The following is a 21,358-nucleotide window of genomic DNA, read 5'->3' on the forward strand; positions in this document are numbered from 1 at the left end:
CCCCTTATTCCCTCATAAAAGATAAGACACGACACAGTCTTCTATAAAAGTATAAAAAGGTTTACTCACACATCATTCTGTTCACAATAGGATCCCCGAAGGCAGTCTTAGCTTAGAAAAGTAACATATACCTAGAAACTATCTCATAAGAAGACAGTCCCTTTTTCCTCTCTTGGTTGGAAGCCAAGAGAACATCTTTGGCTAAGCAGATGTTGCTTCTTCGATGCATGTAGTCAAAGAGAGAGAGATGGCTGCCCTGCCCTGTGCTTTTGTCATTACCTGCACAGGTGAGGCCATGCCCACCTCTAGTCACATGCAGAGGAAGTCTGTCCCAGCCCAGAAGGAAACAGGAAGTTTACCTGCTGGCTGGACAAACATTCCTCCCCATGTGTAAACATGTTCACTCTAGGAATGTTGTACTTGACTGCTCTTGTGTTTCACATCCCACAGGTTTCCCACAGGTACCTGGGTGGCCAGTGTGAGGATAGGATGGTAGACTAGATGGGCTATGGACCTGATCCAGCCAGATCTTTTTATAGACTTAGGTTTTTTAAAAGTACTAGAAGTAAGCACCTGCTTTGACTAGACAAACTTCATTTAAACAAAGGAGAGTTTGGAAAAGTCTTTCGACCAACAAGATGCTTAATCTTTACTTGGTTTTCATATGTGCATGCAGGGTTTTTTGTGTTATTTTTAAAGTCCCTTAAAGTCAAAATAGTAAAAGACCTGAACTTAGAATTTCCCACTCATTTAACACATTGTTAAGAACCACTTACTTAATCACACATCGTTGGCTCAATGTGTTCCCATTAAGCGAAATTTATGCCTTAATAGCATCCCATTTAAGGAGCGCTCATTGTCCTACAGTGTCATTTGGCGGAAGATGATCCCCGAGACATATCCAAGGACGGCTAATGATTCTGAGAACGGCCGCCGTGTACGCCAGCTAATCAAACGTCCTCTTGGTCTCCTCTTTGCAGGGTCGTCTCGATGCGCTGTGGGCTTTGCTGAGGCGGCAGTATGACAGAGTATCTTTGATGCGACCGCAGCAGGGAGATGAGGTGCGTGTTACGTGTTTGTGCCTGTTTGCTGTGCTGTTCACCACTCTCCACAGGGCTCTTCTCTTTTGTGTATGGAACGATGGCCTACATAAATTCAGGTCCAGGGTTTCAGTCAAGGTTTTTCCCCCATCCCTTCCTGGAGATGTTTGAAGACCAGACCAGATCAGAAGAATCTTTCTTTGCATCAGCCACTAGCCATAGCAGTAAAATAAAGCACAGTTGTACCGAACATAGAGGTAAAGGCTTAACTATACAAAACACCGTACTTTTCTGTCTACAAGATGCCCCCATATATAAGACACCCCCATATTTTTGGGGACTCAAATTTTAAAAAATGGGGGAAGATGGCACAGAGTTGTTGAGTTTTTGGGGGGGAGATTGCTGAAAATCGCTCATCCACACGCATCCTAAAATCCGCCTCTCATCTGTCCCATCAACGGCAGAAGCTGCAAATCACCCACCCATTTGCTGCAGCATCAGCCAATCAACACCAACCATTGCCGCAGCAACCAATAACACGCCCACCCTATGCACTATCCATGTATAAGATGACCCCCACTTTTTAACATAATTTTTAAAGAAAAAAACCTAGTCCTATACACAGAAAAGTACGGTACATTCCAAAGCTTTACATCAACAATCAAGTAATAGATCTTATTCTAATTGCCCCTGCTTTTTTTTTTTAAGTTTCTGCTGTCACCTGGTTATCTTGATCTGCTAGACACAGCAGCAATGGTTGAGTGACCTGGCATGGATATTAGTAGAGGCGTAATAACACCACTCCTCAAATCTTTATAAAGAGTGCAAGCTAGCAACACGCAAGCTGCTGATATCGAAGAACAGATGCTATACACCACTAGTCTCTGATCTCATTCCCTTACAGCCTTCCAAAATGGCAGAGAATGGCTGAAATTCCAATCGCTCCCTGTGTGACTTATGGCGGTCTGCAAAGGGAGACCTGTGCTAGACCTAAAAGTGGACATTAAGCTTAGGGCTGAGGCCCTGCCTTTCCCCCAGGCCAAAGCCTCTAAGGGGGAGGGCATTGAAGTCCCATTAAATGGAGGGCTGTAGCAAATAACATTTTATATTTGCATGCAGTTAATATAAATCAGAGGGCTGTGACTAATTAGCACCATCTTTACTTCCTAGGACTTTATAAACCACAAGAGCAAGGAACACCTGGTGGATTTGTTTTGCCTTTTCCATTCGCTTTATATCCAAGACTTGTTGATCCCAAATAGTAATGCAAAATTCTGGCAAGGTTTTGAGTTACTGGGAAACTGACAAACAGGAAATGTGTGTGTTGGGAGGGGGGGAGACAGAGATATTTACAGAATTTATTTGGCTGTCAGTGCTAAATTTGATTATAGCATTTGACTTGCAGAGAAAATGACATGAGCATGCAGATGTGATAGAGGCTGATGAAGAGGAAGCCAGTATGTTTGAGTCTTTGTTAAATTCCTCAGCCACCTCCTATCCAAAATTCTTTATCTTTAATAGAGCATGCATCAAGCTTCAGTGTTTAGTTCATTCGTCAGTTATCTTACCCGTTCAATACATTTTGATCAGTTAAAACAAGGCAACAGACTCTTGAATTTATTTTTACTTGTGCCTAAACCCTTTTTGTTGCTGTTCACTTCTGGATCAAGCAAGGGGTTTGGGTGCTTGCCAGTAGAACGGCTTAAATATTGACCACCTTTTATTTGACTTACATACTTGCAAGAATGAGGTGGTTTCCGTAAGTTACTTACACGGCAGGGAGGAAAAAATGGACTCTCATTTCTTAAGGCCTCCATGAGAGAAGACTTTCGTTACCTCAATAAACAGCAGCCAGCGTTTGATTTCTGTGGAAAAAATCAGAGAGAGAGAGAGAAAGAGAGTTGAAAATCTATAATTTGGCTGCTGAACACAGTGCTAAAGACAGTTACCATCTTTTGGGTGTGACTTGTGGTGTTGCAAGAACACAGCTTCTGCCTGGGTTGTGGGGGGGGAAGCACGTTTTAATCCCCTGAAGGAAAATTTCTTCGTTTATTCCTCAGTTCAGATCGGTACCTCACGCGAGTGTGAATCAGTAAACAAAACCACAGTAAGCAAATACAACTGTCACGCTGAACAGCGAGCGAAACGAAAGGGGCTCCTGTCATCTCGTTCCCATTTGCCAAAGAAGCCCCATTTGAATGCGAGTTTCTGATGAAATAATTGAAGCTGAAGCATCAAGAACCAGAAAGGAGAGGGCCCTCTCTCCCGCCTCTCCTTTCCGCAGTTCTTCCAGACACTTAAGAGCGATGCTGGCCCAGTTTGAGGGCCACCCGCCGCTGATCGGAAAAGCTTTGATTGTGGACGGAACTCCTCGGAGTCATGAATTTTTCAGCCCACAACTGGCGAGGTGAGGGAGGCTTGTACAGGTGTGAGCTAGCAGGTTGTTGTTGACATCTGTTCGAAGCAGAGGCCCAACTCCAGCGCCAGCCTGCAGCGAGGCTTCTGGGTTGTCAGCAGATGTAGTTAAGGATGGAAAAACAGTGTTTTTTGGTCTCAGATTTCCTGCCCGGGGGGGGGGGGAGAGGGTGAGCCCTGAAACACGAAAGGTAGAGTGGGGGGCGGCTGGCACAGCTGCGCTCCCAAACATGCCCGAGGCACAAATAGAAGAGATCTAATGTAGTTTGACTCTGTTGTGGTGGGGAGATGGGGAGAGAGAGCCACTTCAGAGACAACTTAACGTGGCAACATCTGCCACCAAGTTTCTAGGGACTGACAGGGGACAGCAGGTATGGATCGAAGTCCCCACATAGACAGCCTGCATTAAGCCGTGAACTCTTTTGAAGGCTTTCCATCAAACGTGCCGGAGTCCTCAGCAGGAGCTGGGCTTGTGTTTGTTTTTTCCCTGTTTTTCAAAGCGGTGTTTTGGGGCGGGTGTAGATTTTGTGTGTGTGTGTGTGTGTGCGTGCCAACAAGGTAATTTATAAATGATGCACCGCCACACACCCTCACCGTTTGTTTAAAGTCGAGAGAGAGAAAGAGGGGAGAAGAAGAAAGGGAGATCAGCAATACTTTTGGGGTTGTTCTGTAAAACAGCCAATTAATTCTCAGAAGTGCTTCTTGGATTTAATTGAGGTTACGTTCACCTTCAGACCACATCGCTACAACCGAGGCAGCCGCCTGAGTGTTGAAACGCTGTTGCAGCGACACCTTGTCGCACTGTTGCAGGAGATGGTTTGGCTCCCCCCCCCTTTCACTGCTTGTTGTTCAAGGGGTTTTGGGCAGCAATAGACAGAAAACTGGCACAGCTTTCAACATGCGCATTATCCTCCTTTGCTCCTTATCTAAGCCGGCTCATGCATTTTGATTTATGAGTCCAACACTGGCACACAGACTCATACACCACTCAAGGTTTTTTATTTTGTGTGTGGAGGGCATTATTATTATTTCTCCCCGCTTCCTCTTAGGTTTTGCTGGCTGTTGAAACTTACTGACACTGAAACTTACCGTTGATCCTGAAAAGACGCAAGCATGCTGTACTTCACGGTTCTTATGAACTCAAAACAGATTTTTCACTACCCCTCGCACAGTGCCAATTTGCTGGGGTCTAGCAGAATTTGGTTCAGAATCAGGGCTTTGTTTGAGTTGGCTCTAGAATTAAAATAGGAAATGGATCCTGGTGGTTGCAGGTCGTGTTCTGAACGCAGCGGTGGAGTTTTGAGAACCTCTTGTTACCAAACAGGCTTCAAGAGCAAACTCCCTCCTGCCTCTTGCAAAGCATTCTGGAATGCCAGGGCCAGTTGCAACACAGCACAGCAGAAAGATAAAGTGGAGGTGTTAAAGAATCATCTTGCATTTCTTGATCTGTTTCTTTACACAATCAAGCTGCAGAGATTGCTATATTGAGCTTGCCCCCTGCCTATCCTTTACCAGGAAACCCCAGACTGGTTTCTTTTGCTAAACAACAACAAACCTCTGGTTACGTGAAACATACTCAATAAACACACAAGACGTAACCAGCTGTACTTTTGAATAAATAAGGTGTACTATTCATTGTATCAAATTGTAGATTTCAACAGAAGTCTCATAAAGTACAACAAAAAAAGCAGAAGACCCAGTGGATCAGTTCATTCTATAGTCAGTTCATGCATAAGGTCCATACACGTATAAGTGTCTATTCCACCTGTCTGTTCATAATCCACATGAAGAGTTGTTACAGCTCCACAGAATCCATTCACAGAGTCTAAGACAAGGATTTCCGGAATTTTAGCCTTGCAACCAATAGTATGCTATAAGATCCACTATCCTGTAACGTTACATATGAGCCTGTACTGCTGACGAAGCCTAGGATGGCAAAACAAGGCTAATATTCCAGAAATTCTTGTCTTAGACACTGTGAAAGGATTCTGTGGAACTGTAACAACTCTTCATGTGGATTATGAACAGACAGGTGGAATAGACACTTATATATATATGGACCTTATGCATGAACTGACTATAGAATGAACTGATCCACTGGGTCTTCTGCTTTCTTCGTTGAACTTTATGAGACTTCTGTTGAAATCTACAATTTGATACAATGAATAGTACACCTTATTTATTCAAAAGTACAGCCGGTTACGGGACGCGGGTGGCGCTGTGGGTTAAACCACAGATCAGAAGGCCGGCGGTTTGAATCCCCGCGACGGGGTGAGCTCCCGTTGCTTGGTCCCTACTCCTGCCAACCTAGCAGTTTGAAAGTATGTCAAAGTGCAAGTAGATAAATAGGTACCACTCCGGCGGGAAGGTAAACAGTGTTTCCGTGGGCTGCTCTGGTTCGCCAGAAGTGGCTTAGTCATGTTGACCACATGACCTGGAAGCTGTACACCGGCTCCCTTGGCCAATAAAGCGAGATGAGCGCTGCAACCCCAGAGTCGTCTGCGGCTGGACCTAATGTTCAAGGGTCCCTTTACCTTTACCTTTACAGCCGGTTACGTCTTGTGGTTTCTTTTGCTGGCTCACTTCATGGGCAAGGGAGTCAGAGCTCATTGGTAGAGCATCTGCTTTGCACATGTAATGTTTGGTGAGTGTACAGTCTGTGTACCTAGCAGCTGAGCTTTACAACTGAGCAAGTGTGTGCTATTTCATACAAACACTTGTCTGCTTGCACCTGTGTTTGTTTTAATGTCTGAACAACGCTTAACGCCACACTGCCTCTTATTCCCAGTATCCAGTCAATGAAGTCCCAGTGCCTCTTTCTGGATTGCCCTCTCTACCTCTGTGTGCTCAGAATTTGGCGCATTGGGCATTTGATTCTTCCCTTGGGAAGACCAACTGTGTGTGGATTGTGTTTGAGGGCTCAAGGATGTTTGACCCTGATCATACGACAGCCTCCTTGGTGTGCAGTGGCTGCTTGAACATGTTGCATCCTTGAGAAGAGGCTATTGCTTGATCCTAAGACGACGTTGCACTGTGGGTTAAACCACAGAGCCTAGGGCTTGCTGATCAGAAGGTCGGCGCCTTGAATCCCTGCAACAGGGTGAGCTCCCGTTGCTCGGTCCCTGCTCCTGCCAACCTAGCAGTTCGAAAGCACGTCAAAGTGCAAGTAGATAAATAGGTACTGCTCTGGCGGGAAGGTAAACGGCATTTCCGTGTGCTGCTCTGGTTCACCAGAAGCGGCTTAGTCATGCTGGCCACATGACCCGGAAGCTGTACGCCGGCTCCCTCGGCCAATAAAGTGAGATGAGCGCCGCAACCCCAGAGTCGGTCACGACTGGACCTAATGGTCAGGGGTCCCTTTCCTTTTTAAGACGACTGCAGAGGAGAGTGGGAAACGAAATTGTTTCTTACAAATGGTGGAGGGTACAAATATTGGCGGCCAGTCGCAAGGCAGCAAATTGACTGTGATGAATACCTGGGATGTGCTGCGCCGTACATCCTGCTGCGTAGAAGAATGCAGGTGGGATCCTGTCTCCTCAGGAAGGTGAAGCCTCCTTCCTTTCCCTTCCTGTGTGCATTGCTAATTTCCCTCTCCCCCATTGCAGCTTTCAAATATCAACTTGGCTACGTTGCAAAGCATTAGAGGGCTGGGATTGTTTCGCGGTTTACCTTGGCCCTCTCTGTTGCAGCGCATTGCCAATATTTGATATAGCCATTTTTCTCCCTTTTTTTGCATTCCACTAGGATGCCCTGCTATGAGGTAAATGGGAACAAAAGCAGTTGCGTTTTAATCGGAACGAGGCTGCCAGGGAATGAGACCCCTTCCATATCTATATATAACTATGCTCCATCATAAAAACGCAAACTCCCTGATTCCAGCACAGCCATTATGACCTGTTGGGAACTGACGTGGTTTATGTTAATGCTGCGTATCTCATTAGTCTAGTTTACAGAAGGGCTTGCTACCCTCCCAGAAACAGCAAGCAGAAAGCTGACAGTTTAATTCAGTTGCTCTTCTCCAGAGGAAACGTGACAGCTTTAACTGTCTTGTGCACCCAGATTTATGAACTAGTCCCGCGCTCTTAACCAGATTAGTTCCTTTTCCATTAACTGTAGAAAATAGGGCAGCTGTCCGAGCGGCTGGTTGTAAATTCGATAATGTCTGCTGTGTTAATCTGTAGGCTTTTCAGATGGAGAAGGCAACAGATAACAGGATTAAAGTTTCACGACCCAAGGTTTTCACAGCCTGTGAAGGGGGCACCGGGAGGAGGGGCAAGAAAGAGAAGGGGGGGGACACATACAGAGAATGGAGAATGACGTCTGTCATTAATCTTAATTGATTGCCAAGAGGTTTTAATCTGGGTTATTAATTAGGGAAGTCCTTAACACACTGTCCACATAGGAACATCAGATGCTCTTTTGTGAAATATGATGCGCTTGTATAGACACAGGATTTATTGACTGACAATATATTTTAAAAGTCCATATTGCACTGGGTTTTTTGTTGATATATATGCATGTGTGTCTGTATACACATACACAGAGACATAGTGAAAGTTACAATGTGGTGATTGTTGACAGTCACACGTGAATGCTGACAATCTCAGATGAATTTTATGAATGACTGAAAATAAATATGTTTACCCGCTTTTTGGACGTGTTCCAAGTAAGTGCTGACAATCATATCTGGGTGATTGTTAAAACTTAACACTGACTGCACACTGATAGTGCTGTATAGATAATGATAAATAGTTTGGGATTTGGGGATTCACTGGATTGCAGATTTTCACAGTGAACTAGATGCACCTATGCTCTCATACACACCATGTACAAGTGATGTAGCCACAGCTGAACGGAAGTTGTAGTAAAATGCTTCCTTAAAGGGTGCTGTATTTATTACTTGCCATTTTAAAGGAAGGCGTCTTCCACTTTTTTCATTTCTCCCCCCTTCTCTCTTCGCACCTCCAAAATACATGCACACATTTCTCTATTATATAACTTTTTTTCTATGTCTGTATGGAGGTGAGCACATGTGTTTGCGGAGCTGTCACCAGCCCATGTGCAATATAACTATTTGCATAAATCTCTGTATTTAATTCTCTCTGTCAGTAGCTCCTGGTAACATAACTTGGCGCAGCTACTAGCATTCAGGACATCGCATGTTGCTTTGCATCTTAAATTTTAGATTGGGCGCATCATTGTTAATAATCTGGACCACACTGTTGTAAAGTCTTGGCCTGCTGATTTTGATCTAGAACCACGCCCATCTCAGGCCAAGCTGGATATTACCTTTTGCGGAAACAAAAACACCTCTTCTACCATTACCTTGAGAGAACTGTGCGGGTTCATCAGCTATTTCATTTCTTTCCCATGTAACAACAACAACAACAACTTATTAATACCCCACCCATCTGGCTGGGCTTCCCCAGCCACTCTGGGCGGCTTCCAACAGCATATTAAAATACAGTAATGCATCAAACATTAAAAGCTTCCCTAAACAGGGCTTCCTTCAGATGTCTTCTAAACGTCAGATAGTTGTTTATTTCCTTGACATCTGATGGGAGGGCATTCCACAGGGTGGGTGCCACTACTGAGAAGGCCCTCTGCCTGGTTCCCTGTAACTTGGCTTCTCGCAGTGAGGGAACCACCAGGAGGCCCTTGGTGCTGGACCTCAGTGTCCGGGTAGAACGATAGGGGTGGAGACGTTCCTTCAGATATACTGGACTGAAGCCAGACATAGATGGTGACTAAAGTAATGCTTCACTTGCAGAACTGAAGCTTGTTTATTTATTGCAGAACGTGGAGATTTGCAGGAAAACATTGGTTTTGACCAAATGCTCCCCAGCCTCAAAAATCCAGCCACACAATGAAAGCTGGAGCTAAACGCAAATGGTAGCCTTTGAAATCTCAGCAGCTGTTGACTGCAGGAGCTCTGGATTTGTTGGAAAAGGGAGTAAGCAGCAGAACTCTCCAAGTGTCCCTAATTTCCAGGGACAGTCCTAGATTTACAGAAGCCATCCTGGTGTCTGATTTGATCTCAAAATGTCCCACTTTTCCTTAGGACATCTCTATTTTCATTGGAGAAATATTGGAGCAGGCATGGGCAAACTCGGCCCTCCAGATGTTTTGGGACCACAACTCCCATCATCCCTAGCTAACAGGACCAGTGGTCAGGGATGATGGGAGCTGTAGTCCCAAAACATCTGAAGGGCCGAGTTTGCCTATGCCTGTGTTGGAGGGCATAAAGTTGTGTGGTCCCTGAGCCAAGGAGATAAGTAACTATATAACCTTTAGAAGATACCTCAAGATAGCCCTGTATAGGGAAGTTTTTTAATGCTTACTGTTTTATTATGTTTTTATATATGTTGGAAGCCACCCAGAGTGGCTGGAGCAACTTAGTCAGATGGGTGGGGTATAATTATAATTATTATGGAATAGGACATCCCTGTTTTCATGAAAGAAATGTTGGAGGCTATGAAGCAGCGCTATAATAAATTTGAATCTTGTGTGTGTGTACACACCTTGCTTTACAGCCCTGCTAAGACAAAGACCACTTGCATCACTGTTTTAAAAAAATGCTATTTATACAGAACCCTTAAACTTGATTATTTGGATTTAAAGACAGAAACATAGTTCAGAAAGAGGAAGGCTTTGCAAGTGAGCCAAATGGGAAGTATCTAGTTTCAGGTGGGCACTTTTAAAAGAAGATCTCATTTTACCTCTTCCCATCCCTTCCTTTTATTGTACTCCTATAACTCTCGGTGATTTTATTATTTTCACAATTAATTTTTGCATGCTCATAGCCTGTATTAATGAAGTACAGTTTCATTAAGATATTAAAAAGTAGGAGGGGGAGGGAGAAATATTAAAGAGTTGAGTTATTAACGTTTCGAAATAACCGAGTGCGCACACCAAGTAAGATCTGTGCCGCCTTCACTTCTCGAGGCGTCGCTGTTAGGGGTGTTGTGCATCTTCCAAGAATGGTGGTTTCTTTTTGTGCATCTTTAAAAGAAACGCGGTCATGAGTACCAACATTTTGTATGTGTTTTAAACCCGTAGGAATCAATCCAGTGTAGGTGAACATGCAAAAAAAAAGCTGAATGTTGTGAGATTCAGGACAAAAGAAAGCACTTCTCCACGCAGAACAGTATACCGTATTTTTCGCCCTATAGGACGCACCGTCCCATAAGGCGCACCTAGTTTTTTTTGGTTGAAATAAAGGGGGAAATTATTTCCCCCCAGGCGTGGGGCTGGGGCGGGGGAGGCCCGAGCTTCCCCTGACCCCAGCCCCCAAACAGGCAGCTCTCTGCAAGCCGTGGGAGCCCAGCGCTGGCTCCCGCTGCTTGCGGAGAGGTCCGCGAAGCCTGGACGCGCTGAGCTCAGCGTGCGCAGGCTTTGGCATGCAGGCAACTCTCCGCAAGCAGCGGGAGTGCTCCCGCTGCTTGCGGAGAGGTCCGTGAAGCCTGGAAACCGACCCCTCTCGCTCTCCAGGCTTCAGCGAAAGCCTGCATTCGCCCCATAGGACGCACACACATTTCCCCTTCATTTTTGGAGGGGAAAAAGTGCGTCCTATAGGGCGAAAAATATGGTACCCAAAGGAGCTTCTCCACCCCCACCGTTCTGCCTGGACACTGAAGTCCAGCTCTGAGAGCCTTCTGGCAAGAAGTGAGGTTACAGGGAACCAGGCAGAGGGCCTTCTCGGTAGTGGCGCCCACCCCGTGGAACGCCCTCCCACCAGATGTCAAGAAAATAAACAACTATCTGACTTTTAGAAGACATATGAAGGCAGCCCTCTTTAGGGAAATTTTTAATGTTTTATTGTGTTTTTAATATTCTGTTGGGAGCCGCCCAGCCAGATGGGCGGGGTATAAATAATAAATTATTGTTGTTGTTGATCCAGCAGCCACTAGGGGGTTTCTGTAATTGCCAGCTGTAGTTGGTCTTTCTGGGGTTTCCTGTAGAGGCTTGCTAGTTAAGAGAAAGCTCCATTCTCTAACTAGATAATACAGTGGTACCTTGGTTCTCAAACGCCTTGGTACTCAAGCAACTTGGAACCCAAACACTGCATACCCGGAAGTAAGTGCTCCGGTTTTTTTCAGAAGTTCAGCTACTGATTGATTGATTGTGTGACTGCAGTACATTGTTTATTGCTTTTGTTTTATGGGTCAGTGGTCTCGTTAGATAGTAAAATTCATGTTAAAATGCTGTTTTAGGGGTTGTTTTTAAAAGTCTGGAACGGATTAATCCATTTTGCATTACTTTCTATGGGAAGCATGCCTTCCCATAGATGTCTTTTAAACATCACAGAGCTGTTTTCTATTTGACTTCTGCTGGGAGGGCTTTTCACAGTTCCATAAAACAAAGCACAGTTAATTTGCATCTTACCAAAGTCTCATTCTGCAAGTGCCTTTTATAGATATCGATCACGGAAGTGCAGAACAACTTAGAGTTTGATAAGCAAAGAGCTACAGTCCAGCGTCATAAAGAAAGGACTAGCCTTTAATACAGGGGCTGGATACTTTTTCAGCAGGGGGCCGGTCCACTGTCCCTCAGACTTTGTGGGGGGGCCTGACTATATTTTGAAAAAAATTTAAAAATGAACAAATTCCTATGCCCCACAAATGACCCAGAGATGCATTTTAAATAAAAGCACACATTCTACTCATGTAAAAACACCAGGCAGGCCCCACAAATAACCCAGAGGTGCATTTTAAGTAAAGGACACATTCTACACTCTGATTCCCAGACCGTCTGCGGGCCGGATTGAGAAGGCGATTGGGCCAGATCCAGCCCCTGGGTCTTAGTTTGCCTACCCATGCTTTAATACCTTATTTCTCATCCCCTGTTACAATAATGTGCCGGAAGTGAAATCAACAACGAACGCCCCCTGAATTCACAGCCTCGCTGATTTAAAATTTACCCTCCGCAATTAAAATTAGCCCCCACTGATTAATGAACTGAAACTTTACTTGATTGATCTACCAATTAAAGGTTTGCGGGTTTGTTTTATGCCCGTGGGAGTACGTCAGGAGAGATGGAATCAGACACAAGCCTTTCCCGCTCCCCCCCGCCATGTACACCCAACATCCGCCCCCCCCTCCCCGAAATCAACCTCGGCACAGGCAGCAAAAATGGGCCTGCATGAAGGATGGGGTGTGACAGATCTTGCTGCCCATCTTTTTATTTCCATTTAACTGTGTCACTGTTCTTAGCATTTTAATGCTAACAAATGCTCCCACTTGACAGTTTGCGTCACAACCTGAATGCAGCTGAAACGTAAAGGTATGCTTTTTCTTTCTTTCTATTTTTACTTAAGCAAAACACAAAGAGGGTGTATTAATTCAATTACAGGTAGCGCAGCCTTAGCTCTGCTGCCTTCTGTCACCAACGATAGATATAGATACATATGACTTGCCTCGTGGTGGGTCACCCTGAAATGGATTTTTTGGCAGTGGTGGACAAATGCTAAATGAAAATCAATCGCTTCCATTTAAATGGGCTAGCCATGCTGCCTTTATTAAATAGTCTCTGGCAGGCAGCTAACCTGATGATAAGGAGCAGCTTAACCTTTGACCTCTGAATGCTGTTTAACATAACCCTCTGAGGACAGCGACCTCATTACTCTTATTTGCCTCTTTGACATGCCATCCGTTCTCTTCTAGCTAATACTAAGGGATGACTTTCAATAGAAAAGTTACAGATAGGTAGCCGTGTTGGTCTGCCATAGTCAAAACAAAAAAAATTTTCCCTTCCAGTAGCACCTTAAAGACCAACTAAGTTAGTTCTTGGTATGAGCTTTCGTGTGCATGCACACTTCTTCAGATACCTGAAGATTATCTGAAGAAGAAGATTAATTCTTCAGATTATCTGAAGAAGTGTGCATGCACACGAAAGCTCATACCAAGAACTAACTTAGTTGGTCTTTAAGGTGCTACTGGAAGGAAAAATTTTTTTTGTTTCAATAGAAAAGTTAGATTTTATTTTTTTGCCTGCATTTACCTACACACCTTTTTTTCCTGTTAAAGGTAAAGGTAAAGGTACCCCTGCCTGTACGGGCCAGTCTTGACAGACTCTAGGGTTGTGCGCCCATCTCACTCAAGAGGCCGGGGGCCAGCGCTGTCCGGAGACACTTCCGGGTCACGTGCCCAGCGTGACATCGCTGCTCTGGCGAGCCAGAGCCGCACATGGAAACGCCGTTTACCTTCCCGCTAGAAAGCGATCCCTATTTATCTACTTGCACCCGGGGGTGCTTTCGAACTGCTAGGTTGGTAGGCGCTGGGACCGTACAACGGGAGCACACCCCGCCGCGGGGATTCGAACCGCCGACCTTTCGATCAGCAAGCCCTAGGCGCTGAGGCTTTTACCCACAGCGCCACCTGCGTTTCCTGTTAGGAGGGTGTTAATAGTTGAACTTCTAAGAGTGAGGGGGGTCACAGCGGAGAATCCATAATATATGGTTTTGACACTTCATGAAAGGGGGTATTGGCTTTTTATCTTTTATCTGTTTGTGGGTGATTTGGGAGGCTGTCAGTATTGAGCTTTTCTGATCGGTTTCAAATTCTGCCCATTGATCGTTCGTCTCCAGTATGTACACCGTCAGCCTCAGTTCTTCAACTGGAAATAACAACAGTTTTCCTTAAGAGATTGTTGGAAGCGTGAAGGAGCAAAGTATTACAAAATGTAACTTGGGGTACCAAAGGGATTATATAAATTATTTTTAGTATTTAGAGTGGAACCTTGGCTGTCAAATGTAATCTGTTCCATTTGGGTTCCGAATTGTTTGGCTTCCGAGACGCTTGAAAACTGAGGTTCCACTGCATTTGTTGCATGCCTCCTATTTCTTCTGCAAGGCACTCAGGCATGTGTGTAAATGGTTGGTAAGTTAGTTAGTCTTAACCCTACTTACTTGGGAGTAAGCCTAATTTAATTCAGTATAATTTACTTCTGAATAGCTTTAGTTAGGATTGTGCTGTTAGTTAGTGAAATGGTCAGAAATTGTAACGATGTCTGCTGAGAAGTTAAGTCCCATTGAACTCAGTTGTGTTTACTTCCAGGCAAGTAACATTAGGATTGCAGTATTAACATACAAGTTTATCCAAGTTGCATTGCCCAAGACCACTCAGTGAGTTTCAAGACCATACCATTAAAATTACAAATGTAGTCTACAAGCCAGAACTGCAGTCAGATGCATAGCTGTTTGGGAATGATGAGAGATTCAGTCCAAAACACCCAGAAGGCTGCAGGTAAAGATGGATTCTTGATTGCATGCGTAAGCCTGGTGGAATAGGCAGAATATTTCGGAGGACTGGGCTGATGACACAAATGGCTCTATTTCATGTTGATGTCAAATGAGCCTCTCCAATTTATGGGACAATCGACATTCCTGTAGATGATCTTTAACTAAACTGGACTGGTTTAGGACAGAGTTTTCCAAACTTTTCATGTTGGCGACACACTTTTTAGACACGCATCGTTTCGCAACACCATAATTCAGTTTTATTAGCAAACCGGCGGTTAAACTGAACCCTTATAAGAGATACGGACACATATCATGTGACACACATTTTGGAAAGCTCTGGTTTAGGAAGTCCCTAAGGTACCCAGGACCTAAGTTGTTTAGGGTTTTGTAAATTAACACAAGCATCTTGAACTTAGCTTGGTAATAGATGGGTAGCCAGTGTAGATGTTTTAACAATGGTGTCCCATGTTTCTGGCTATGTGTACCCATCAGCAGTCTGGCTCCTGCATTCTGAACTAGCCAGAGCTTCCAAATCAGGCCAAGGGCAGACCCACGAAGAGTGCATTACAGCCATCCATCCTCAAGGTCAACAATGCATGGGCTTGACTTTACCACCTTAATACACCAAATCCCTTTCTGCATTTCCCATGGCACATATATAGGAGGGTACAGTGCCCAACAGTGGGAGGGGAACATTCCACATCCAGGACCCAGAAGTAGAAATAGCGGTACCAGTCAGATTATTGGTCTTGTCAACAGTGCTGCCTACCTGTTTTTTAAGCGTTGCTTCCCATTTCCTTGGAACTCTGGTGGAGGGCTCACAAACCAACCAGCATATTAAGCCAACTTAATGGCTGAATATCCTGGCTTGTATGTAAAGCCATTAACCATAGTTTCTGGGTTCATACATTAACAGGACGCTGTGGTGAAGAGCTAGGTCTTGTCTTGTTGGCTCCATTCGCCAGTTGGAGCAAAGCAACCAGGAAGAGGCTGGATGTAAATGCCTGTTTTCCGTATCCTGGCTAGGATTGGATTGTGCAAATTCACCTGTTGAGTGATGTCAACCTGAGTCTTCCATGAATTAATTTATTCCCAAGCTTGACTCGCCATTTTAAACCTTACTAAACAGGAAATGGTTGCATGTTGCCTCGGTTGATTTGCATAGATCACGAGGACAGGGCTGTCATTTCTGTCCGGCCAACTTTGCATCAGAAGAATGGATGATGGGCGGGCGATCTTTCATTAGTGCCACCGTTTTCGCATTCCCGTTCAGGGGTCAGAGTTAACAGCATTGGGTCAACGTGTTAATAGACATCGAGCCCCATTCATAATGTGACATAAATACATCTGAGCGGATGGGGAGACATTACATGTGACCATTACACTGGGTGCAATCGTTCTAAACAGCAGCCTCTAATATGGTTTCTGCTGCTGTCAATGCATGGACTGCACAGATCATTTTTTAAAAAATAAAACATGCCCATCTGTAATCAGACGAAGTATTGCAGAGGTTATGGTGCAGCCAGCGGTTCTGCATTTCTTTTCCCAGAACTGCTGAAGATTAATATTTTAATATTTCTAAAGTGCTTGAAGATTGAAGCACTGTATAATAAAAGGAAAAGGAATCCAAGACACATTCTGCCTGCAGGCTTACATTCTGCAAGACGGGGAAAAAATAAAGGAAGGGGAAAGAAGGGAGATAGGTGTGGAGTAACAAACAGAAGCTTGGGGGCACAGGCAAGGCTTTAAATAGTCTTCAAAAACAGACGGTGCTGCTTGGATATCCAGCAGCAGGTCATACCATAGATAGGTGGCTGCAATATACCAAGTCAGACCATGGTCTGCTTGCGACCAAGCAAAGATGCCCAGGTGCCAAGATGGCACCCGACATCTCCACCATCTGGAGGTACATGCCTGAGGATCCTTGAATCTTGACCGTTTTCACACACTAGCAACACATCCAGTATAATTATATCCATTATATTTTATATGTACAATCATAATGAATTTCAGGAACCAAGAAGTCATATTGAAAAATATGACTGTTGTCGAAAGCATGAAGTGCAAGTAGATAAATAGGTACCCCTCCGGCGGGAAAGTAAACGGCATTTCCATGCGCTGCTCTGGTTTGCCAGAAGCGGCTTAGTCATGCTGGCCACATGACCCGGAAGCTGTACGCCAGCTCCCTTGGCCAATAAAGTGAGATGAGCAGCACAACCCCAGAGTCATCTGCGACTGGACCTAATGGTCAGGGGTCCCTTTGCCTTTACCTTTAACCCTGGTTTAAGGAACCATTTAGCACCTAGCTTATACAGTGGTATCTCGGAGGTCAAATGGAATCCATTCCAGAAGTCCATTCGACTTCCAAAAAGTTCAGAAACGAAGCCGCAGCTTCCGATTGGCTGCAGGAAGCTCCTGTAGCCAATCGGAAGCTGCAGAAGTTGCTTTGGATGTTCGGATTCCAAAGAATGTTTGCAAACTGGAACACTTACTTCCGGCTTTGCAGTTTTTGGGAGCCAAAACATTCGACTCGCAAGGCGTTTGGGATCCAAGGTACAACTACATATCTAAGTTTCTAATGCTGGCTGTAGCCCTAAACATCTGGAGGGGACCAGATTGGCAAAAGCTAGTGCCAGAGTATGGCTGGTGCTTTCCATAGTAAGCAAGCCACCTTACTGTTTGAGCTTCCAAACATGCTATAGGCTTGGGTCACAGTTTGTCAGCTTTTGTTTTTAACGTCTTCCTTCATTGGAGGCCTTTAAACAGGGTTTGGGTGGCCAGGGATTCTTAAGCTGTGATTCCTGCATTCCAGGGGGCTGGACTAAGTGGTTTTTGAGGGCCCTTAAAGGTAAAGATAAAAGGACTCCTGACCATTAGGTCCAGTCGTGACCGACTCTGGGGTTGAGGTGTTCATCTCGCTTTATTGGCCAAGGGAGCCGGCGTACAGCTTCCGGGTCATGTGGCCAGCATGACTAAGCCGCTTCTGGTGAACCAGAGCATCGCGTGGAAATGCCGTTTACCTTCTCGCCGGAACGGTACCTATTTATCTACTTGCACTTTGAGGTGCTTTCGAACTGCTAGTTTGGCAGGAGCAGGGACCGAGCAATGGGAGCTCACCCCGTCGTGGGGATTCGAACTGCCAACCTTCTGATTGACAAGTCCTAGGCTCTGCGGTTTAGCCTACACAATTCTATAATTCAGCCTCATAAATTCACTCCACTCACCATGTTGCAGTGGGCGCCTGATCTGGAGCCTCGGCTCTGATGGTGGTTGGCTGTGTGAACTGAGACTTAGCTGGAAATAAATGGCGGTAGTTCACAGACCAGTTTTTGCCCAAGAATGCAAGTCGAAGGAAAGGCCTGTTACTCCATGTCTTTAAGTGAGAGACGGAAGCAATAATGGTTGCAGCCTTGAAACAAGGCTTTGGGAAGTTCTGCTTTTGGCGGGGGACATTGCATTCAACCTTTTCCCAGCATCTGGACCAAAGCCACAGCTGTACATTTGCAGGTTGACTCGATGCTAAGCCTCCCTTCCTGTCGAAGGAGCCTGCCTTGTCCTAAAGTGACAGCGGGAGCAATTAAGACACAAAAGGAAAAGGCAGCAGGTTTCTTAGGGTTGCATTGTCTGAATAAGAGGAAGTGATAAAGAATGAAGGCAGTGATGGCATCTGACGTTTCTGAAAAGATGATGCAAGCACCAACTAATGAAGGTTAGAGAACCCAGGAGAGGATGGAAGGATGGAACAGAAGCCTATTAGTTCAGATAGGTATATTTAGATTTTTTTTTTAAAAAAGCATGATGATATTGAGGCATCTTATAATAATAATAATAATAATAATTTATTATTTATACCCCGCCCATCTGGCTGAGTTTCCCCAGCCACTCTGGGCGGCTCCCAATCAGTGTTAAAAACAGTACAGCGTTACATATTAAAAACTTCCCTGAACAGGGCTGCCTTAAGATGTCTTCTGAATGACAGGTAATTATTTATCTCTTTGACATCTGATGGGAGGGCGTTCCACAGGGCGGGCGCCACTACCGAGAAGGCCCTCTGTCTGGTTCCCTGTAAGCTCACTTCTCGCAATGAGGGAACCGCCAGAAGGCCCTCAGCGAAGGACCTCAGTGTCTGGGCAGAACAATGGAGGTGGAGATGCTCCTTCAGGTATACAGGACTGAGGCCGTTTAGGGCTTTAAAGGTCAGCACCAACACTTTGAATCGTGCTCGGAAACGTACTGGGAGCCAATGCAGATCTCTCAGAACCGGTGTTATGTGGTCCCGGCGGCCACTCCCAGTCACCAGTCTAACACATGAGATGTGTTATAAATGTACATTTCCCCCCATTATGTTTTTTGTAGCTAAATGTTGATGAGAAGAAGGATAGTGGTAATGAGGCTTACAAAAAGGCATGTGCAAAACCCACAAGCAAATTACTTCCATTTTCTCGGCACCCACCAGCAAATTATGTTGGAAATCTGCCTGATTTTCAATTCTGGCAATTTATTGTACGTTGCCTGTCCTTCAGTATTCTCAGTTCATATGGGGTTTTAAAGATCCCAGATGTCTCAGCAGACGCACTTAAAAAACAAAACATACTTGAACCACACTGCATTATGGGCTTTGTAGTTTTGAGACTGCGAAAGCCATTTTTGGCTGTCATTTGTGTATGTGTGGTTCACGGTTCCTGCAGTAAAAAAAATACCATATTTTTCGTCCCATAGGATGCTCCGTCCCATAGGACGCACCTAGTTTTTTTTTGGGGGGGGAAATAAAGGAAATTTTTTTTCCTTTATTTCCCCCACAAAAAAGCAGGTCGGAGAAACCGAACCAGGTCGAGGAACAGCGGGATGGCGGCGCTGCGCCTCCCTGCTGTCCCCCGAGCTTGTGGGGCTGGCCGATGTCTGCCCAGCGTGAGGGGCGCTCTGATTCAGGGCGCCCCGCTCGCCGGGCGGCAGGCTGCTATCCACAGCGTGGGGAGACCTGCGGGGAACTCCTGCAGGGCTCCCCACGCTGCGGATGTCTGTCTGACGCGCGGGGCGCTCTGCTTCAGGGCGCTGCGCCCGCCGGGCGGCAGGCTGCTATCCGCAGCGTGGGGAGCCCTGCGGGGAACTCCTGCAGGGCTCCCCACACTGCGGATGTGTTCCCGAAGCGCCAGGCGCCCTGAAAGCAGAGCGCCCAATGCTCTGAGAAACAGGCTGCTACCCGCAGCCTAGACATCCCTGCGGGACCTCCCACAGGGCTGCCTAGGCTGCGGATGTATTCCCGAAGCGCCGGGCGCTCTGCTTTCAGGGCGCCCGACGCTCCAGGAAGCAGGCTGCTATCCGCAGCCTAGACATCCCTGCGGGAACTTCCGCAGGGCTGCCTAGGCTGCGGATGTCTTCCTGAAGCCTGGAGAGTGAGAGGGGTCGGTGCACACCGACCCCTCTTGCTCTCCAAGCTTCAGCGAAAGCCTGCATTCGCCCCATAGGACGCACCCAAATTTCCCCTTCATTTTTGGAGGGGAAAAGGTGCGTCCTATAGGGCGAAAAATACGGTACCATGAAAATGCAGAGATTGTAACCATATCCATTTTATTATTATTATTTCTTACTTACCCTTCGTCATGAAGTCCCAAGTCAGGTTACAGCAAATAAATACACTGCTTAATTGTCCCAACCTCTATGTAAAATATAACACTGTACAGTGGTACCTCGGGTTAAGTATTTAATTCGTTCTGGAGTTCCGTTCTTAACCGGAAACTATTCTTAACCTGAAGCACCACTTTAGCTAATGGGGCCTCCCGCTGCTGGTGTGCCGCTGCTGTGCGATTTCTGTTCTCATCCTGAAGCACTATTTCTGGGTTAGCGGAGTCTGTACCTAAAGCGTATGTAACCTGAAGCATATGTAACCCGAGGTACCACTGTGCAATAAAATTACCGATAAAATCGGATGTTAAAAACAAAGCTTTTCCAAACTTTAGCAGTCTGAAAAATGTATACTGTTATAAAATAAAATTTCCTGTAAAAATGCATGTCAGATTTACATTGGTGTAAGAGGCTTTCTCACCATGAGCCTCCTTAGGAAGCAGAGTCTACTTGTGAGTAGGGAGGCATTGGGGAAGACAGCTTTGAATGGCCCAGCAGAAGAAGAGCAGTGCAGATATTGGACCACAACCACCTAATCATGGAGGTGCAACATAGCCATATCATCATCATCATCATCATCATCAAAATTTACATAATTACAAGCACAGCAAAATAGTCATAAAAATAAACAAAACATTAAAAACTACATAACCAAGCTGAACAATTTCCACATAAAAATAAAGATACAAAAAGTTAATATCGGTAACAACAGCAAAAACTCCCAACTAAACTTCCCCCAAAATACCCCAGTCCTTGCTGGGCGGCAGCTGCAACAAACAGACAGACATTATTATTGCGGCTAGTAGCCATTGATGGTCTTATCCCCCATGAATTGGACAGTCCCAGTTGCCGGCTGCGCGATACCCTTCTCTCTTGTAAAGAAACGGTCCTACTGGCCCGTTACGATCTGGGGTCGGGGCACGGGCTGGTGGAAAAGTGAGGGCATCCCATAATGCCTTAAATAGTGAAGCAGCTGGTAGCTGGAGACATGCTGTAACAGGCAAGCATATGCGCTGTAAAGGGAAGTTCAGCATCCCAGAGA

At 45.5% G+C, this 21,358-nt stretch overlaps 1 protein-coding gene across 1 annotated transcript in view; it reads left to right on the forward strand.

The window, feature by feature from the left end:
• ANTXR2 (ANTXR cell adhesion molecule 2) overlaps window positions 1-21,358 on the forward strand; it is a 156,687-nt gene that overhangs the window by 99,536 nt on the left and 35,793 nt on the right. The window contains exon 16 of the mRNA XM_053404324.1: window positions 981-1,061. Coding sequence (XP_053260299.1) covers window positions 981-1,061 — 81 coding nt within the window. The remainder of the gene's footprint in view (window positions 1-980; window positions 1,062-21,358) is intronic.

This window comes from Podarcis raffonei, chromosome 9 (genome assembly GCF_027172205.1).
Source record: "Podarcis raffonei isolate rPodRaf1 chromosome 9, rPodRaf1.pri, whole genome shotgun sequence".
Classification (NCBI taxonomy): Eukaryota; Metazoa; Chordata; class Lepidosauria; order Squamata; family Lacertidae; genus Podarcis; species Podarcis raffonei.